General features: G+C 38.8%; 2 protein-coding genes across 3 annotated transcripts in view; both read left to right on the forward strand.

The window, feature by feature from the left end:
• The first annotated feature begins 5,661 nt into the window (after window positions 1-5,661).
• On the forward strand, window positions 5,662-10,219 carry lemd1 (LEM domain containing 1). 2 transcript variants are annotated; one of them, XM_005930742.3, is made up of 10 exons: window positions 5,678-6,142; window positions 7,280-7,388; window positions 7,546-7,689; window positions 7,776-7,828; window positions 8,098-8,142; window positions 8,264-8,407; window positions 8,571-8,648; window positions 8,751-8,840; window positions 9,402-9,475; window positions 9,637-10,219. In XM_005930742.3, the coding sequence occupies exons 1-10, from the start codon at window positions 5,957-5,959 to the stop codon at window positions 9,914-9,916; spliced, it is 1,203 nt and encodes a 400-aa protein (XP_005930804.1). In that variant the 5' UTR covers window positions 5,678-5,956; the 3' UTR covers window positions 9,917-10,219. The 2 variants fall into 2 exon arrangements, with proteins under 2 accessions (XP_005930805.1, XP_005930804.1); XM_005930743.3 differs by lacking the exons at window positions 8,098-8,142; window positions 8,264-8,407; window positions 8,571-8,648; window positions 8,751-8,840 and having other exon boundaries at window positions 5,662-6,142.
• Window positions 10,220-10,286: 67 nt separating this feature from the next.
• Window positions 10,287-14,776, forward strand: part of LOC102306119 (N-fatty-acyl-amino acid synthase/hydrolase PM20D1.2) — a gene marked incomplete in the record, with an annotated part of 5,815 nt that continues 1,325 nt past the window's right edge. Inside the window, 11 exon segments of the mRNA XM_042224282.1 lie at window positions 10,287-10,635; window positions 10,717-10,803; window positions 12,975-13,210; window positions 13,297-13,383; window positions 13,478-13,611; window positions 13,691-13,810; window positions 13,951-14,026; window positions 14,107-14,168; window positions 14,262-14,340; window positions 14,440-14,511; window positions 14,589-14,754. Coding sequence (XP_042080216.1) covers window positions 10,416-10,635; window positions 10,717-10,803; window positions 12,975-13,210; window positions 13,297-13,383; window positions 13,478-13,611; window positions 13,691-13,810; window positions 13,951-14,026; window positions 14,107-14,168; window positions 14,262-14,340; window positions 14,440-14,511; window positions 14,589-14,754 — 1,339 coding nt within the window.

Genomic DNA, 14,776 nt, shown 5'->3' on the forward strand with positions numbered 1-14,776 from the left:
TCTGTCCACAAGATTTTTTCATGTTTTTATAAAGGCTACTATAATCTGAGAAGACATCTGGGTGAGCAGATTTGGCCTGCATAGCTTGAGTGCTCAGTCTCCACTCACTGAGGGGTTGAAAATGGCCCAGAACACTTCCAATAGTTAGCAGTGCTTAAAATTGGGGTGAACAGTCTGGTCTGTCGGTTCAGTATACAGAAATTCTGGAACTTGTTTAGGATTCAAGAGTCATGGCTGTATGAACGAATATCAAAAGAAATATAACAAATGAATGAAGCTCAGCCTATCAGTATCATGGCTTTTATTTTAGACAAAATGGATGCAAATGTTGTCTTTATTTTTGTGAAAAATAATCTCTGCCATTTTTAAAAATTGCAGAGCTTTGTGCCCAGTGCTGGGGAAATGATCTCATTTGTGCTTAATGAAGTCAGGCAAGGGTTGCTAGAGAATATAGTTTATGTAATGTGTTTTGAATTCAGAAACAAAATCCTTTTGATTAACACTGCACCTTTTCTCTATAGACATTGATTTAAAACAGCATTTTTAATCAAAGATTATTTTCCAAACCCCCTCAGGAACTGAAGACCTTGCAGAATACTGCTGTAAGATTCAAACATCAGCAAGGGGTCAATTTATTTGAGTCTGTGCTGTGAAAAATACAATTTCTACTGTCTAATGACTCACAAGACAGTCTCATTTTACTCCCCTGGGCCTCAGAAGAATACTTCCACTTTCTTTAGTTAATTATTCATGCGGATGTGAGTTTTAAATCCTGAATGCTGTCTGAAACCTACCCTTGTTTTTCCTCTCTTTTTGTTTTCGAGCTCTGGACCTTAAATACATGAGTTCTCTCAATGCATCCGAGTCACTGTTTGTGTATTACTGCCTTCCAAATCAAACCACACATGCGTCTTATGGCTTTCTATTCCTATGTGAGTTCTTTCTAACATGTCATGTAGGGTTTAAAGCCATTGGATACACAGTGGACTTTCAACTGAGGAACTCTATTTGAAGATTTTTGGGTTTGGGGGTTTTTTTTGGAAAAAAAAAATTTGTCAGGTGTCTTTATTGTGATTTCCTTTCATATATACACCCCCCCCCAATCAAACCGGAAAACCAAATACAGTTCAAACTAGTTAGGGAATGATAAATTACAAATAAAGTATTCCCAGCATGCGGGATGATTTATGTTACTTTGGGTTTGTAGCATTTTATTTAGACCAGCTATTTGTTGCCTCTGAAATCTTTTGTAATTACATCAACAAAGCTGTAGCCTAGAGCATCGAGATCACAAAGCTCTTTTCAATCAAACTTTTGGAGTTGGGGGGCACATATAGTCAGTTTGAGTTGCAGCTTACATAAGATATTTTCCTAGGGATGTTTTTTGGGAAATGACTGACTAGATTTCATAAAATGTGCGACTTAGCAGATGGTTAAGGAAATGAAACAAATCTTTTATTGCTGCTGCCAGCCTTTCCAAAACATCCACAAAGAGCTTTGTTTTCCAGTGGGAGGTTTATTGTCATAGTCACGACTCTTTGCATACAGAGATGTGTTTAATTCAGTAATGTGGAATGTTCTGCACCAGCTGCCCGTTTAAAGTGGACTTTGTGATCTTTGTAAGCCTATTCGCCTCAGCATAGACTCTTTTTTGGCATTTCTTTTAATTTTTGGAGGAAACACCCTGTTTTTTGAAATGATGAAAGAGGAGATTTACTAGATCTTGCTTCAGGGACACGTAGTAACATAGGTTTAACAGCGATTGGTCAAGACTTGTAAGTGCATTCATGAATGCAGCAACAACAACTAGCATTTAAAAATGAAAAAGAAAATACACAGTGAAGGAAAAATTTTTTTTTTGACTCATACCAACTGCTGACTGACTATAAAGTCACTTTAGCATGCCTGCTGTTGATGTGAATGCATAAAAAAACAAAACAAAAGTGTTTAAAAAGGGGTGTAGTTCACAAGGCAGCCCTTCACTGGGTATTTACCCTCAGGGAGTCCCCAGAGCCCTTTGAGCCAAAAGGACCTTTTGCCTCCAGCTCTTCCAACCAAGTACCGTCTTCTAATGATTTAGTTCCTGAGCTTGTGTTTGGGTTTATGTTATGTCACTTTAAAAAAAGAAGAAATATTTCCTTTCCAGGTTTGCTTAGTTCTTTGTTTTCTAGTGACCAGTGAAATAATAACAGTGGTGGTCATTGGGTAATTAATAAATAAAAACAAATTGGATTAAAAGTAAAGCAAAAAGTAGCATAAAATGACATTTGTGAATGTTGAATGTTTTAGTGGCTTTGGCTCGACTTAGTTCTAGGGTCGATTGTTTTAATATTATCACTTTAAAATAAATAAATAAATTAGAGGAGCTGGCAATGATCAGTGACAAAACTCATGTCACGAGTAGATGGTTTGCACTTTAGCTAACTGAACAATCACAGCACGTTTATCAAGTGCTTCACATGTGAATTGCTGTGGTTTGCCTGCTGTCTCGTTTTAACTAGATTTTTCAAAAGGATTCAAAAAGCATTTGACCACAATAACTCCCTGATGAATATCTCGTGACTTTGATATATCCATAATTGGCCTTCTTGAATCTTATCTGAAGACTTTGTGTACATTAAAAAAAAAATCTTTGGCTTTGATATTTAAAAACCACAAAATTAAGTGACTTCTGAAGGCAAACAGAGATGATTGCTATAGCAACATTTCACCAGTTTTAACACAATGGCCTTTACGGTTTCCTCTGAGTCAGTCACAAAAGCAACTGGCCAAGTGCAGCACTGCGGATTGACATAAAACAGCATACAGGTTCATAACTTTAACTGAACTGATCTAAAATGGTGCAAATTATTGGCAATAAGCAACAATTCAACAGTTATTTTCTGTAATGTTTGCATTCACGGATCAATATAGTGAAGTTATGCAGTTACATGTGTTTGAGCTAACATGACGCTTGTGTTGTTCAGGTGATCGGTTTTGCTTTATCCGTGGACACTTTAACGGGCATGACGTTGCATTCTGGTCACGATGTATCTTGTTGCTCTGACACTCAGTTTATTTCAAGTCAGACTTTAAGACATACCAGCTTATTAGCCAAACAGCATGTCACTATTTGCAACAATATCAAATAGGACAATGTAATTTCTGAGTATATAAATTCCTTAATACATTTCACCAGCCAATTTATTACGTATACCTGCTCAACTCCTGGTTTAAATAAATATCTAATCAGCTAATCACATATAACCAATTCAATGCATTTAGGCATGTAGACATGGTCAAGTAAACCCACTGAAGATCAAACTGAGCATCAGAATGGGGAAGAAAGGTGATTTACAGTAAGAGACTTTGAACATGTCATAGTTGTTGGTGCCAGATGGCTTTCACTATTTCAGCTGCTGAGCTGCTGGCATTTTCCCAAACAACCATCACCTGGGTTTACAGAGAATGTTCTGAAAAAATGAAAATATCCACAGTGCTGCAGTCCTCTTTAAAAAAGAAAAAAGAAAAAAAGAAAAGAAAAGAAAAAAGGATTTTTGAGAATGGCCAGAATCTTTGAACTTTGATCGGCAGGGCAATCGTGGCTCAAGAGTTGGGAGTTCGCCTTGTAATCGCAAGGTTGCCTCGGTCATTGTGTCCTTGGGCAACACACTTCACCCGTTGCCTACTGGTGGTGGTCAGAGGGCCCGGTGGTGCCAGTGTCCGGCAGCCTCGCCTCTGTCAGTGCGCCCCAGGGTGGCTGTGGCTACAATGTAGCTTGCCATCACCAGTGTGTGAATGGGTGGATGACTGGATGTGTAAAGCGCTTTGGGGTCCTTAGGGACTAGTAAAACGCTATACAAATACAGGTCATTTACCATCTAACGGGAAAGCAACAGTAACTCAAATATTCACTTGTTACTGCCAAGGTAAGCAAAGGAGTGCGTCTAAATGCACAACACATCAAACCTTGAGCCAGATGAGTTACAGCAACTCAAGACCACCTGTCAGTTAAGAAGAGGAAACTAAGGCTACAGCTTGCATGGGGTCAATAAAATATGTAATAGAAGTTAGGAAGAATATTGCCTGGTTTGATGAGTCTCCATTTCTGCTGCAACATCTAGATGATAGGGTCAGAAACAACATGAAAACATGGATCCAACCTACTTTGTATCAATGGTTCAGGCTAGTGGTGCCATAATGGTGTGGAGGATTTTCTTGGCACTTTGGGCCCCTAGCATCTTGTTGAATCTAAGAATTTGGGCAATTTGAAGGCAAAAGCAGGTCCTACCCAGTACCTGCAAGGTGCACCAAATGAAGTGGCCGATGAGTGTATGTACACATCCTATGCATCTAAAGAAGAAGAGGAATATTTAACAACTCCATTCCAATAGAGATGCTGTTTAAAATTGATTGCACCTGAAACAAATGAATTAAATTCATTTGCAACGATCTCTCTTATTACTCTGCAGGTTAGTAATCTATAGTGGTTTGTTGAAAGCAAGACAAGGAATCCTGGACACAGAGACTAATCCTATCTGAGAGCTCAGTTTGAGTTTCAGCTTCTGACCAGCTTAGCTGAATTTAGAACCAGTTCAGCTAAATCAGATGTTACAGGAGCTTAAAACACAGTCGTATGCTAAACAAGACCTGATTGTTATGTCAGAAGTCAGCACAGAGTGAGCTGAACTACACCTAAACAGCAGCTAAACATTAAAATTTGTGGTAGGGAATAGATATGCCAATATGCTGACAAGCCTGCAGAATAATCACCATAGTGATAATACTTTTATCTTCAGCGCTGGGAGGATATGTTGATGTTTTCATCTTGTTGTTGTACCCCAACAATATGGAAATACATCAAATATGAATTAATCAGTGAAGTGAACTCTATTATTGAGATTAGCACCCTTGACAATGAGCTCATGCCTTGATGCAACAGTGATAATGAATTTATCTTTGCTGGTAAATTGCATTATGTGGAAAAATCCTCAAGGTTATGACAACATTGCAAATAGCGCAAGTGTATATATTATTATTATTATTATTACTGTTAAACTGCTGGAAACAGGTCTGATCATGCAAATATGATGCAGCCGTTATATATATTGTCAGATTGTACAATATGGGAGATGGTTAATTGTAAATGTCACAAAAGTAACTAAAAACAAGTGAAAACAATGTCTGCTGACATATTAGATTCCCTGCTTAACAGATAATCACCTGAACCAGTGTTTTTCCTTTTGTTCTTCATCTGCTCACAGGTGTCAGAAAATAAGAACTCACCAATTCAACGGCCTGAATGCATCACTCGTGTCAAAATGCTGCTGCAGCAGCATATATCACAGTGCCAGCAGCAACCAAAGTGTGGGTCACACCTGGAAGTCAAAGGTATGTGATTATTTTACTGAAACTGCTGTATACATCTTTAAATTCATAATGAGAATCAGTCTTTTCTCACTGAAAAAAAAATTAGCCCATCATAAACCTCTAAATGTCAATGGCTGTATCCATCACAATAGGGGACTTAAAATATACAAATTAAAAACGCTTGTGCTTTTCCTTTTTAATGGCAGTATGTCTCCACCAGCTCTAATTTTAATAAATAGACTTCCATTTAGATGGAAATGTTTTTGGGAATGAATAGTTTTAGCTTTAAAGTAAAATTACAATAAAAATCTTTTTCTTTCTGACTAATATTCTAGCTCAAAGTTGTACTGCAAAGTCTGGACTGCATTTTCAGTTTTCTACTTAGTTTAACAAACAGACATTACATGCAGCTGAAACATATATAAATTCACAACGAGCCTGGATACTGGTCTCCTGTATGTAACGCGGAGTTTCTTGCTGCCAATCAAGTCTTGGACTGCAGCTGTTCTCAATCTAGTCTGATTACAGCAGAAGGCTTTCTTCGCAGTTCCACCGAGGACACCGAACAGTATTGTTTTCTCACATTCTGCTGTTGTTTTCTTGTGAAATGCCGTTTGTGGAGGAGCCCGCCCATCTCTTTAAATCTCGTCTAAAGTCGGATTTAGTCGCTCATAACGTCGCGCTGCCACCTGCAGCGAGCAAAAAGGCAGTGTATGTGGAGCTGCACCTCAAACATATTGATCAGAAAAACGCGGCGGATTTCTCCAGCGACGAGGAGGACCGTGCAGGGGAAGTGAGTCCATATTTTGTGGCTACATGGTTTTTCTACTGTAGACTTTTTCGAAATAGAGACGAACTTAATGAGTGACAATGACAAAGTATTCGCTCTGTGCAACGGCTCTTTAGTATCGGCTGTCACAACTGATGTCCATACATTAAATTGGTATCAATAATGCCAGACGTTGCCAATGCTAATTCTTTCACACCGCAGCAGCACAAGTTCAGCAGCTGTGTGCTTTGGAGGTGTGGAGCTCTGGACCATTGCTTCCGAACAGCCCTCTTGCTGTTGCACACTTGAGGACTTCAAGCACTTAAACCACCTGCTGTACAGTTGGTATATGTTACATGAGATGTTTCTGTAATGGAGGCTACCATTACAGGCGTGTGCGCACCTGTCACGCTCATCTAGCTCTGTTATGAAGGGGAACGCTGGCGCTTGTCATGTTTTGGGTAAACTATCAAAACTAAGCACAACATTGTGTCAGTTTCACTTTTAGAAACTGCAAGATAAAGTGAACAGGCGTTTAAACTGAGAAATGGTAATAAATGTGTGACGTTTCCTTGGTCCCCCCCTGAATGTGAATTATGAGTTGCAACCTAAGTTTATACATTTTTCTTTTTTTTTTTTTTTCCTTTTTTTCCCCCTCTCCTCCCCCCCCCCCCCCCCCCCCCCCCCCCTCTAGTCAGCGCTTGTTTGAAGATCCTACTTTACATTTAAACAACAAGGGGGACTAATACTACTAATTTGTCCTGTCATTTTGTGTGTTTTGTATCGCAATAGAAAACAGATTTGCCAAAGTTTTTTTTTTCTTTTCTTATTTGGTATTTTATATTATGTATCAGATTTTTTTTATTTATATATTATATTTATTTTATATTATTTTTTCAGTTGGTTTGGTGGGGTACAACAAAGTAACTTTATTTGGCTTTAGTGTGAATAAAATTTAAAATCTTTATAGCTTTTTTTTTCTTCTTTTTTCTATCATATCTAAACATGAATGCAAATGACTTATAACATGATTAGAAGACTGAACGGATCCATAAATGACAGCCTCCAGCTGTTTTTATTTCTATCTTCACACCTGGATCCTCCTGGCATTTAACTCACAGCTGTTATCACTTTAAATCGAGCAAATCTTGTCTTTGTTAGGACAAGAAAGATCCAGAGGATGCAGAGATGCCTGTTCCAAGTTGTCTGACTGATGAGGACCTCAAGGCCACATTACGCAAACATGGTGTTAAACCTGGGCCTATAACTGGTGAGGGTTATGAAAAGATTTTTTTTTTTAAGCACCTTTTAATTTATTTTTCCCATGAAAAAAAAAAGTCTTTATACATAACATTCAGATGGTTTTTAGATCTATATAGACCTAGACCTTAAGAGCAAATTGGTTTCATGCTGTGTTTCAATGCCAGCCTCCACTAGGGTCTTGTATGAAAGAAAACTCCATAAACTGCTACAGTCTGACAGATGTGAAAGGTTGAATGAAGCAGACAAAGCCATACTGTACTCTGACTCTGAAGAGGAGGAAAAGCAGCAGGAGAAGGATGAAGACTTGGGTATGACAAGAAATGTTTGGGGTTTATTTGAATAAGATTTTGCTTTATTCGTATCACAACGTTGTATTTTTCTCTGGCTTGTACAGGTTCAGAAAAACAACCTGACCCTTCAGACCAAACCCAACAAGAGAGCAGCCAGGTGAGGAATTATTTTAGAGACTTTGGTTCTTTTAGATGAAAGTCACTTTTTTTTTTTTTTTTAAACGTTCTCTTTTTAACAATCTGGAAGTAAGTTGGCCTTATTGCCATCTGCTGGGTATCATACTGCCACTCAACAGTTCTATCACAGCACAAAACTTCCCTCTAATGCCACCTAATGGTTACTCATTGCAGTTTTAATACTGGATTCAGATTTTTGCCAAAGCATTTGAATTGTAACTTTTGATGTTATTTTCTTTAACTTTTCAGAATCACATTTTTTACCCACAGTGCTTTTTACCCTCATCAAGGCTGGTAATTACTGCAGATATTTCATATCATTTCAAGAACATTCTGTCAAACTGAATTGTTAAGTGATAACAAAGTTGTCGTCTCTCCCCCCCCCCCCCCCCTTTCATGGGCTTGGCTTTTTAAGCGCCCTTGTCCTCCTAGGAACACAAAATGTAGTTCCAACTGGAATTCACGGAATGCGTTAAAGTCTTCAGAGCGGAGTCAATCTCAGTGCTCACAGAATATTAGCACATCCGCTGCAGATCACCACACAAGATTAGGATCAACGGTAGGCTGGTCTTAGTAGGCGCCCTATGAATTTCAAATTCTCTGCATTCCTTAGTCTTTTTTTGCTTTGTGAACCTCTCAACATACCATAGTTCGATGGTTTTTATTTACCATTCATATGGAGATGCATCATGTTTTATTGCTTTTAACATGATACCTTGCAGGTTCTACCTAGATCAAAGTCCACTGATGACTCATCACTTTCTTCTCAATACTTCAGCATCACTCAAATGGTTGAGGAGGAAAGTTGATCCACATTTAAAGCGCCATATTCGGTCTTTATTTTTTGTTATACATAATCTCTGCTGGAGTTGTTGCTCAGTTTACATTCTTGCTGTAAATAGATGGAGAAATCGAGCTCACGGTCTGTCACAGACAATGCGTGCGAGTTCAATGGGACCAGTGTGCAGGAAAACTGGGCACAGTCAGACGAGGTCAGAGCATATAGTGTTCAGTCACACTTTACACACAAACTTTGGTGCCGGCTGAATTGTTTCACAGGGGTGGTTTATTTTTTTATTTTTATTTTCCCCCCCCCCCACATTAATGGAGAATGGTGTCATATACATCTTACTGGCTCTTAAGATTTGGATTTTGATCCATATCACTTGATGGGATGCACATGCACTTACTACACAAGCACTATATGTTTGATGGGGTGTTGATTGAACTTTCTTTGATGTCATTTTTATTTTAAATCGATCTATAAAATTCAATCGGCACATTAACTTTAACAATTGCTTAAATGTTTTACCAAACTCTGGTATATGATTTGCAGTTACTAATGTCATGCATCGTCAATATTCTGGTTAGTCTTTCCTTTCCCAACCCACTCTGTTTTTAATTAAAAAACATCCCATTACATCAAACTTGGGAGCAGAACCTGTTTTCATTACGGTCACCATCGTTTAATTCTACTTGAAATGCAGGGCTCCTGTCTTTACTGTTTCTGGTTTCATTTGTGTCATTTCACTCATTTTTACCGTCCTTTCTAGCCTCCCCAGGAACCTGTGAAAGATGCTTTCAAGGACATCCTTCCAGACAGTAAGACCACTCCAACAGGGATCTAGTAAGTACCACACAAACCCTGTTGAAACTCTTACTTGCTGCATAAGAGATAAAATAAAAAGATAAAAAATAAATAAATAAAAAGTTTGGCAGATAAACATCTTTCACATGGTGTAAGTGCTCTGACTCAATTATAAGGATGTGTATTCCATTGTTTTTCAGCGTCACTCGCCGGAGACCCATCAAGGGTGCCGCACAGAGACCTGTCCAGTATTCCTACCCTGACAGTCCTGTGAGTCCCATGACCCAGCAGAGACGGGAGGTGGAGCGCTATCTTGTACCCATTCACATACAGATTTTAGTTTTCATAATTGTAGCATGTGTCCTGTACCTTATTTATGTTAATGTTGAGGACAGTCTAAGCTATTGGTCATACGGTGAGGACAGGCTTCTGGTTCAGGCAGAGTCACAGGACGCAGATGTTGACTATGCACAGGATTAACATTGCTTTAATTGAGTGTTACTTTCACACCGACAGATTTTTGTTTCCCCTTTGTGGAAGCGGACTAAAAAAAACAGTTTTATACTTTTTTTTTTCTATAATATTGTCACTGTTCTTGTTACTATAGAAGTGATGCTGAAACGAACTAATTTTAAAAATTGTCTATTTTCTTAACCCTAATTGTAATATTGCCTTTTCACAGAACTTGTCACGGTACTTGCATGCCTTTTTTTTTTTTTTTTCTTAAATGTTTGATATGTACTTCAATAAAATTTCTATGCGCCTTTTCATACTGCAAAACAAGCCTTTATTGCACACAAGCTTTGTATATTCTTTCTCCACCCGGATGGTTATTTAACGAAAACTGAAATAAGCTCTTATAACTGCTCTCTACATAATGTAGGCGTGACTGTCTGTGTCTGGCAGCAGGTGGCTCTAATGCAAATTCAGCCTACAGTCACAGTCGACGAGTTCCGGGGTAAACACAACAGCCGTTACAATGACTGAGTCGGGTTCAAAGTTAAGAATATTTAAGTTTTTAAAGATAATTATTAGCAGCTTGCTTATTACAGTCCTGCTGTTATTTACAATAGCGGCTATCAGGACTCTTTCACTGGACGTTAACGCCGGACTTCAACTCGCACACTGGGAAAAGACTAATAACAAATCGCTCGTCATTGACCACCATCAGAGAGAGGAGCTCCTAGCAAATTTTAAAGGTATTCGGAGTCGTGTTGTAGTGGATGTAGATGGAGGTAGAGACACTTCTGTTTGGTAACAATTTGTCTCCATTTGTCCAGAGGCAATCCGCATCCCCACCGTATCATTCTCAAATACAGAAAGCAACACCACTGCGCTGCATGAATTTGACAGATTCCTCCGAAAAGGTAAACCTGCCAGTAAAACGTGCTTAGTTTTTGTATTTTAAATACGTAACGGCGGTGCATGTATTCCATTACTCCCCAACACTGTTTATATATAATATGCTCAACTGGAACTAGCTGATGGCTGTCGACGCTTGCACGCATGATTTGATCGGTCAGTTGTAGCAAACTCTAAACGTTAATGTAGTTTTTGTATGTCAAACTTGTATAACGCTAATAAATGGATAAAGACGCAGTTAGTGTTTGCTGTGCAGATGTACTTTGTTCCGTACACCTTATTCAGAATTGACCTTTCGCCGTTTTGCCGAGCCCAGGTATGTCGAAACCTACATTGAGATGCACGTGGTTCAAAACATCAAGTCACATGACCTGAGGTTTTGGTGCGTTTTACCTGCTTACTCTAGTCTTTATTGGAAGTGTAGAACAAATCTGATGACAGGTAAACTTCCAGAAAGCTTAACAACAATAATCATCATTAAGCAGCAAGTTACACAGCAGTTCATGGCACTTTTTTTTTGGCAGCTGGTTAGTGAAACCCACAGCAACCACAATGTAACCCTCACTTCCACTGTAAAATACTTAATTGATGCCTTTGTCAGTGACACACAATTCACTGTTTTATCTAATATTTTACTATTTATTTGGAACAGTATCTTTCAGTGCGTTGATACACAATATTGCCTAAAGTATTTGCTTGTTTGCCTTCACACTAATAGTAACTGAGTTACATCCCATTCTTGGCCATAGAGTTTAATATTATGCTGGCCTACCCTTTGTAGCTAAAAAAAACATAGGTGCACTAAAATTTGTCAAATTAGTCAACATGTTAGCAGTTGCACCATCAACAGTTGTACTAGCAACAACTAGTATAATGTCCTTGCAGTCACAAGAGGCTGCTGTTGCTAGCACAGCCATGGAAAAGTGCAGCAAGAGACAGAGCAGTCCCAACAAAAGAGTGGCCCTTTTCCTGATGTACTCATGGATTGTTTGTTGTTGTTTCATCCTGGATAGTTGTTCTGACACTCAGTGGTCCAAGGCGTCCTTCTTTCCATTAGTGTAGACCTGAATTCAATGATTTGGACAGTTGATTTCTGACTTTGCCAATATAGTGTATTTTGGTAAAATGATGCCTATGTATACCTGCTGCAGGTGTGCCATGAGAACAGATTCTTCCAATTCAAGAAAAGAAGTTGACTCTGCTTAAAAACAATTGAAAACAAATAAAAGTCCTTATGTTTAACAAATGCAGAAATTGCTACTTGATCTTCACTTGTTCATTTTCATTCACAATAAGGATAATACATGCATTACATTACATTCACCCTTCTTTCCAAACATCCCCGACAAAGTGGGAGACATTTAACTGCGGTTATAAGAATAAACATAGCAGCCTTTTCTCAGTATGTTTTATTTTATAAATTGGATTGTTACTAAGCAACTGAAAAAGCCTCATGTATGTTAACAGGGGGAAAATTATATTTGCTGAAACACTTCATTACAATCACAGCTTGTTGTCTTTAACTGTCTCAGAGTTTTCCTTGCTTTGGTGTATGGGGACTTCTCAAAAACATTTATTGTTTGTACAGTGAGAGAAATAATTATTTGATCCCCTGCTGAAAATGTGAGCTTGCTCACTTAAAAAGCAACTTGAAGTTTCAGCTCCCTCCACTGACTTTCTAAAGGGTTGACATCTGGAGACTGGCTATGGCACTCCATAAGCTTAATGTGCTTCTTTATTTAACCATTTACCTCTTTTGTTGCCTTGCAGTATGTTTTAGGTCATGCTGGAAAACCTATCCATGACCCATCTTCAGTGTTGTGGGTTAGGGGAGGAGGTTCTTATCCCAGATTTTATGCTACATGGCCCTGTCCATTAGCCACTCTATGTGGTGAAGTTGTCCGGTATCCTTAGCAGAAAAAACAGACCCAAAGCATAATATTTCCACTTCCATGCTTGTCTATGGAGATGGTGTTCTTTGGGTTCTTTGGTTTCATCTGACAATAGAACTTTCTTCAAATCCTCTGAATCATTTAGATGTTCGCTGGTGAAATAAGGACGGGCCTGCACATGTGCCTTCTGGAGCAGAGGGATCTTGCAGAGCTGCAATTAATTAAAGCGATAGATGATGAATTTAAGAAAAGAATTGCTCTTTCAGCTTGTTTTTTTTTGTCAGCCTTCCCTACAGTTTTCTCTTCTAGCTTGGTTCATCATGAATTGGTGGCAAACTACAGCCACTTGTTTTGGGTGAAAGGATCACAGCCTGAACTGGTTCCATACATGCTGCTGGCCCACATTGATGTAGTACCTGCTTCAGAGTCAGATGGTTGGGAAGCGCCGCCATTTTCTGCAAAGGAGATCGATGGCTTCATCTACGGCAGAGGAACCATAGATGACAAAAACAATCTAATGGTGTGAAAACATATTACTTTTGTGTGAGCTTACTTTTAAACAGACTTGAGGTATATTTGGCTAAACAGCTGATTTATTTCTTCTAGGGAATACTTCAGGCGCTGGAGTACTTGCTGTTAAAGGGCTATGCTCCACGCAGGGGATTTTACATCGGTCTTGGTCATGATGAAGAAGTATGTTAACAGTTCCACTATGACATTACAAACTTAAATGGGATTGTAGATATCACATTTTAATGGCTGTGCTCTTCAAAATCTCTTTTTTAAGATCAGTGGTCTCAATGGAGCGATGAACATAGTGCGTATTCTGAAGCAACGTGGTGTCCAGCTGTTGTTTGTCATGGACGAGGGCCTGACTATATCTGATGGAATCATTCCTGGTCTTGAAGGACCTGCTGCTCTGTAAGAACCTGCCTGAACATGTGTTGTGCACTTGTGTTGATCACATCTTATGTTTATGTGTATGATTTATGATTTGTAGAATTGGGTTAAGTGAAAAAGGCCAGGCTGCTATAAAGCTTAGTGTGTCTGTGGCCCCTGGTCACTCCTCGATGCCTCCCAGGGAAACTAGCATTGGGATCTTAGCCACAGCAGTCAAAAGGTGAGAGGAACATTGTTTTTTAAACTATAATGAGTTCTGTTTAGCTTCTCTGTTCATATGTTTCACTGCCTTCCATAATTTTACTACCCCATGTTTAAAAAGCTAGTATAAAAGATTTAACTGTGATCCTGTTTCCTCAGACTAGAGGACAACCCAATGCCGAGGTTATTTGGTTATGGCCCTGAAGGTGACACCTTTGAGCATCTGGCCCACAAGGTAGGGTAATCTAAATACTTCTTTACTAGTAGTAAACTCATGTACTCATTCTTTACCAACTACTAATTCTCTGCCTTCAGTTCAGTTTACCACTAAAGTTCATAATGTCGAATTTGTGGCTCTTCTCTCCGCTCCTTAGCAGGTAATAACGACTAAATATCATTTAAATATAAATTCAAATGTCATGTTTTCTTGTGATTGGTTCCAGTGAAATAGACCAGTTTTTATGTTTCAGGATACTTGAAAGAAAACCAGTATCTAATGCATTTGTAAGGACTACCACAGCAGTCACCTTTTTTAATGCAGGAGTAAAGGTGCAGTGATTATTTTAAATTGAATGTAATTCACAAGAAGTAAGATTTTAAGCCTGTTACTTTTCTTTGTAAAAATTCAATATCTCCCTCCCTCTGCAGATAAATGTTATTCCTTCCCTTGCTGAAGCTTATGTAAATCTACGAATTCACTCAGCGCAGTCGGTACAAGAGGTAGAGTCCTTTTTGAGAATGAATGCCTTACTATGTACACTTTGACATGAATATGAGATGTGTGCTGTCTTTTTTAGGTACTGGACATAATCAAGGATACGGTGGGTGACCAGCGAGTGAAGGTAGAACTTGTTGATGGATTCGACCCTCTACCCATCAGTGGTGCTGATGACAAGGCCTTTGGCTTCCAAATTATTAAGAAAACGGTGCTGGACTTGTTTCCAACAGTTACAGTTGCTCCAGGTAGAGTTCATACAGATTTGTA

This window comes from Haplochromis burtoni, unplaced genomic scaffold (genome assembly GCF_018398535.1).
Source record: "Haplochromis burtoni strain Fernald_Lab_line unplaced genomic scaffold, NCSU_Asbu1 Contig_134, whole genome shotgun sequence".
NCBI lineage: Eukaryota > Metazoa > Chordata > Actinopteri > Cichliformes > Cichlidae > Haplochromis > Haplochromis burtoni.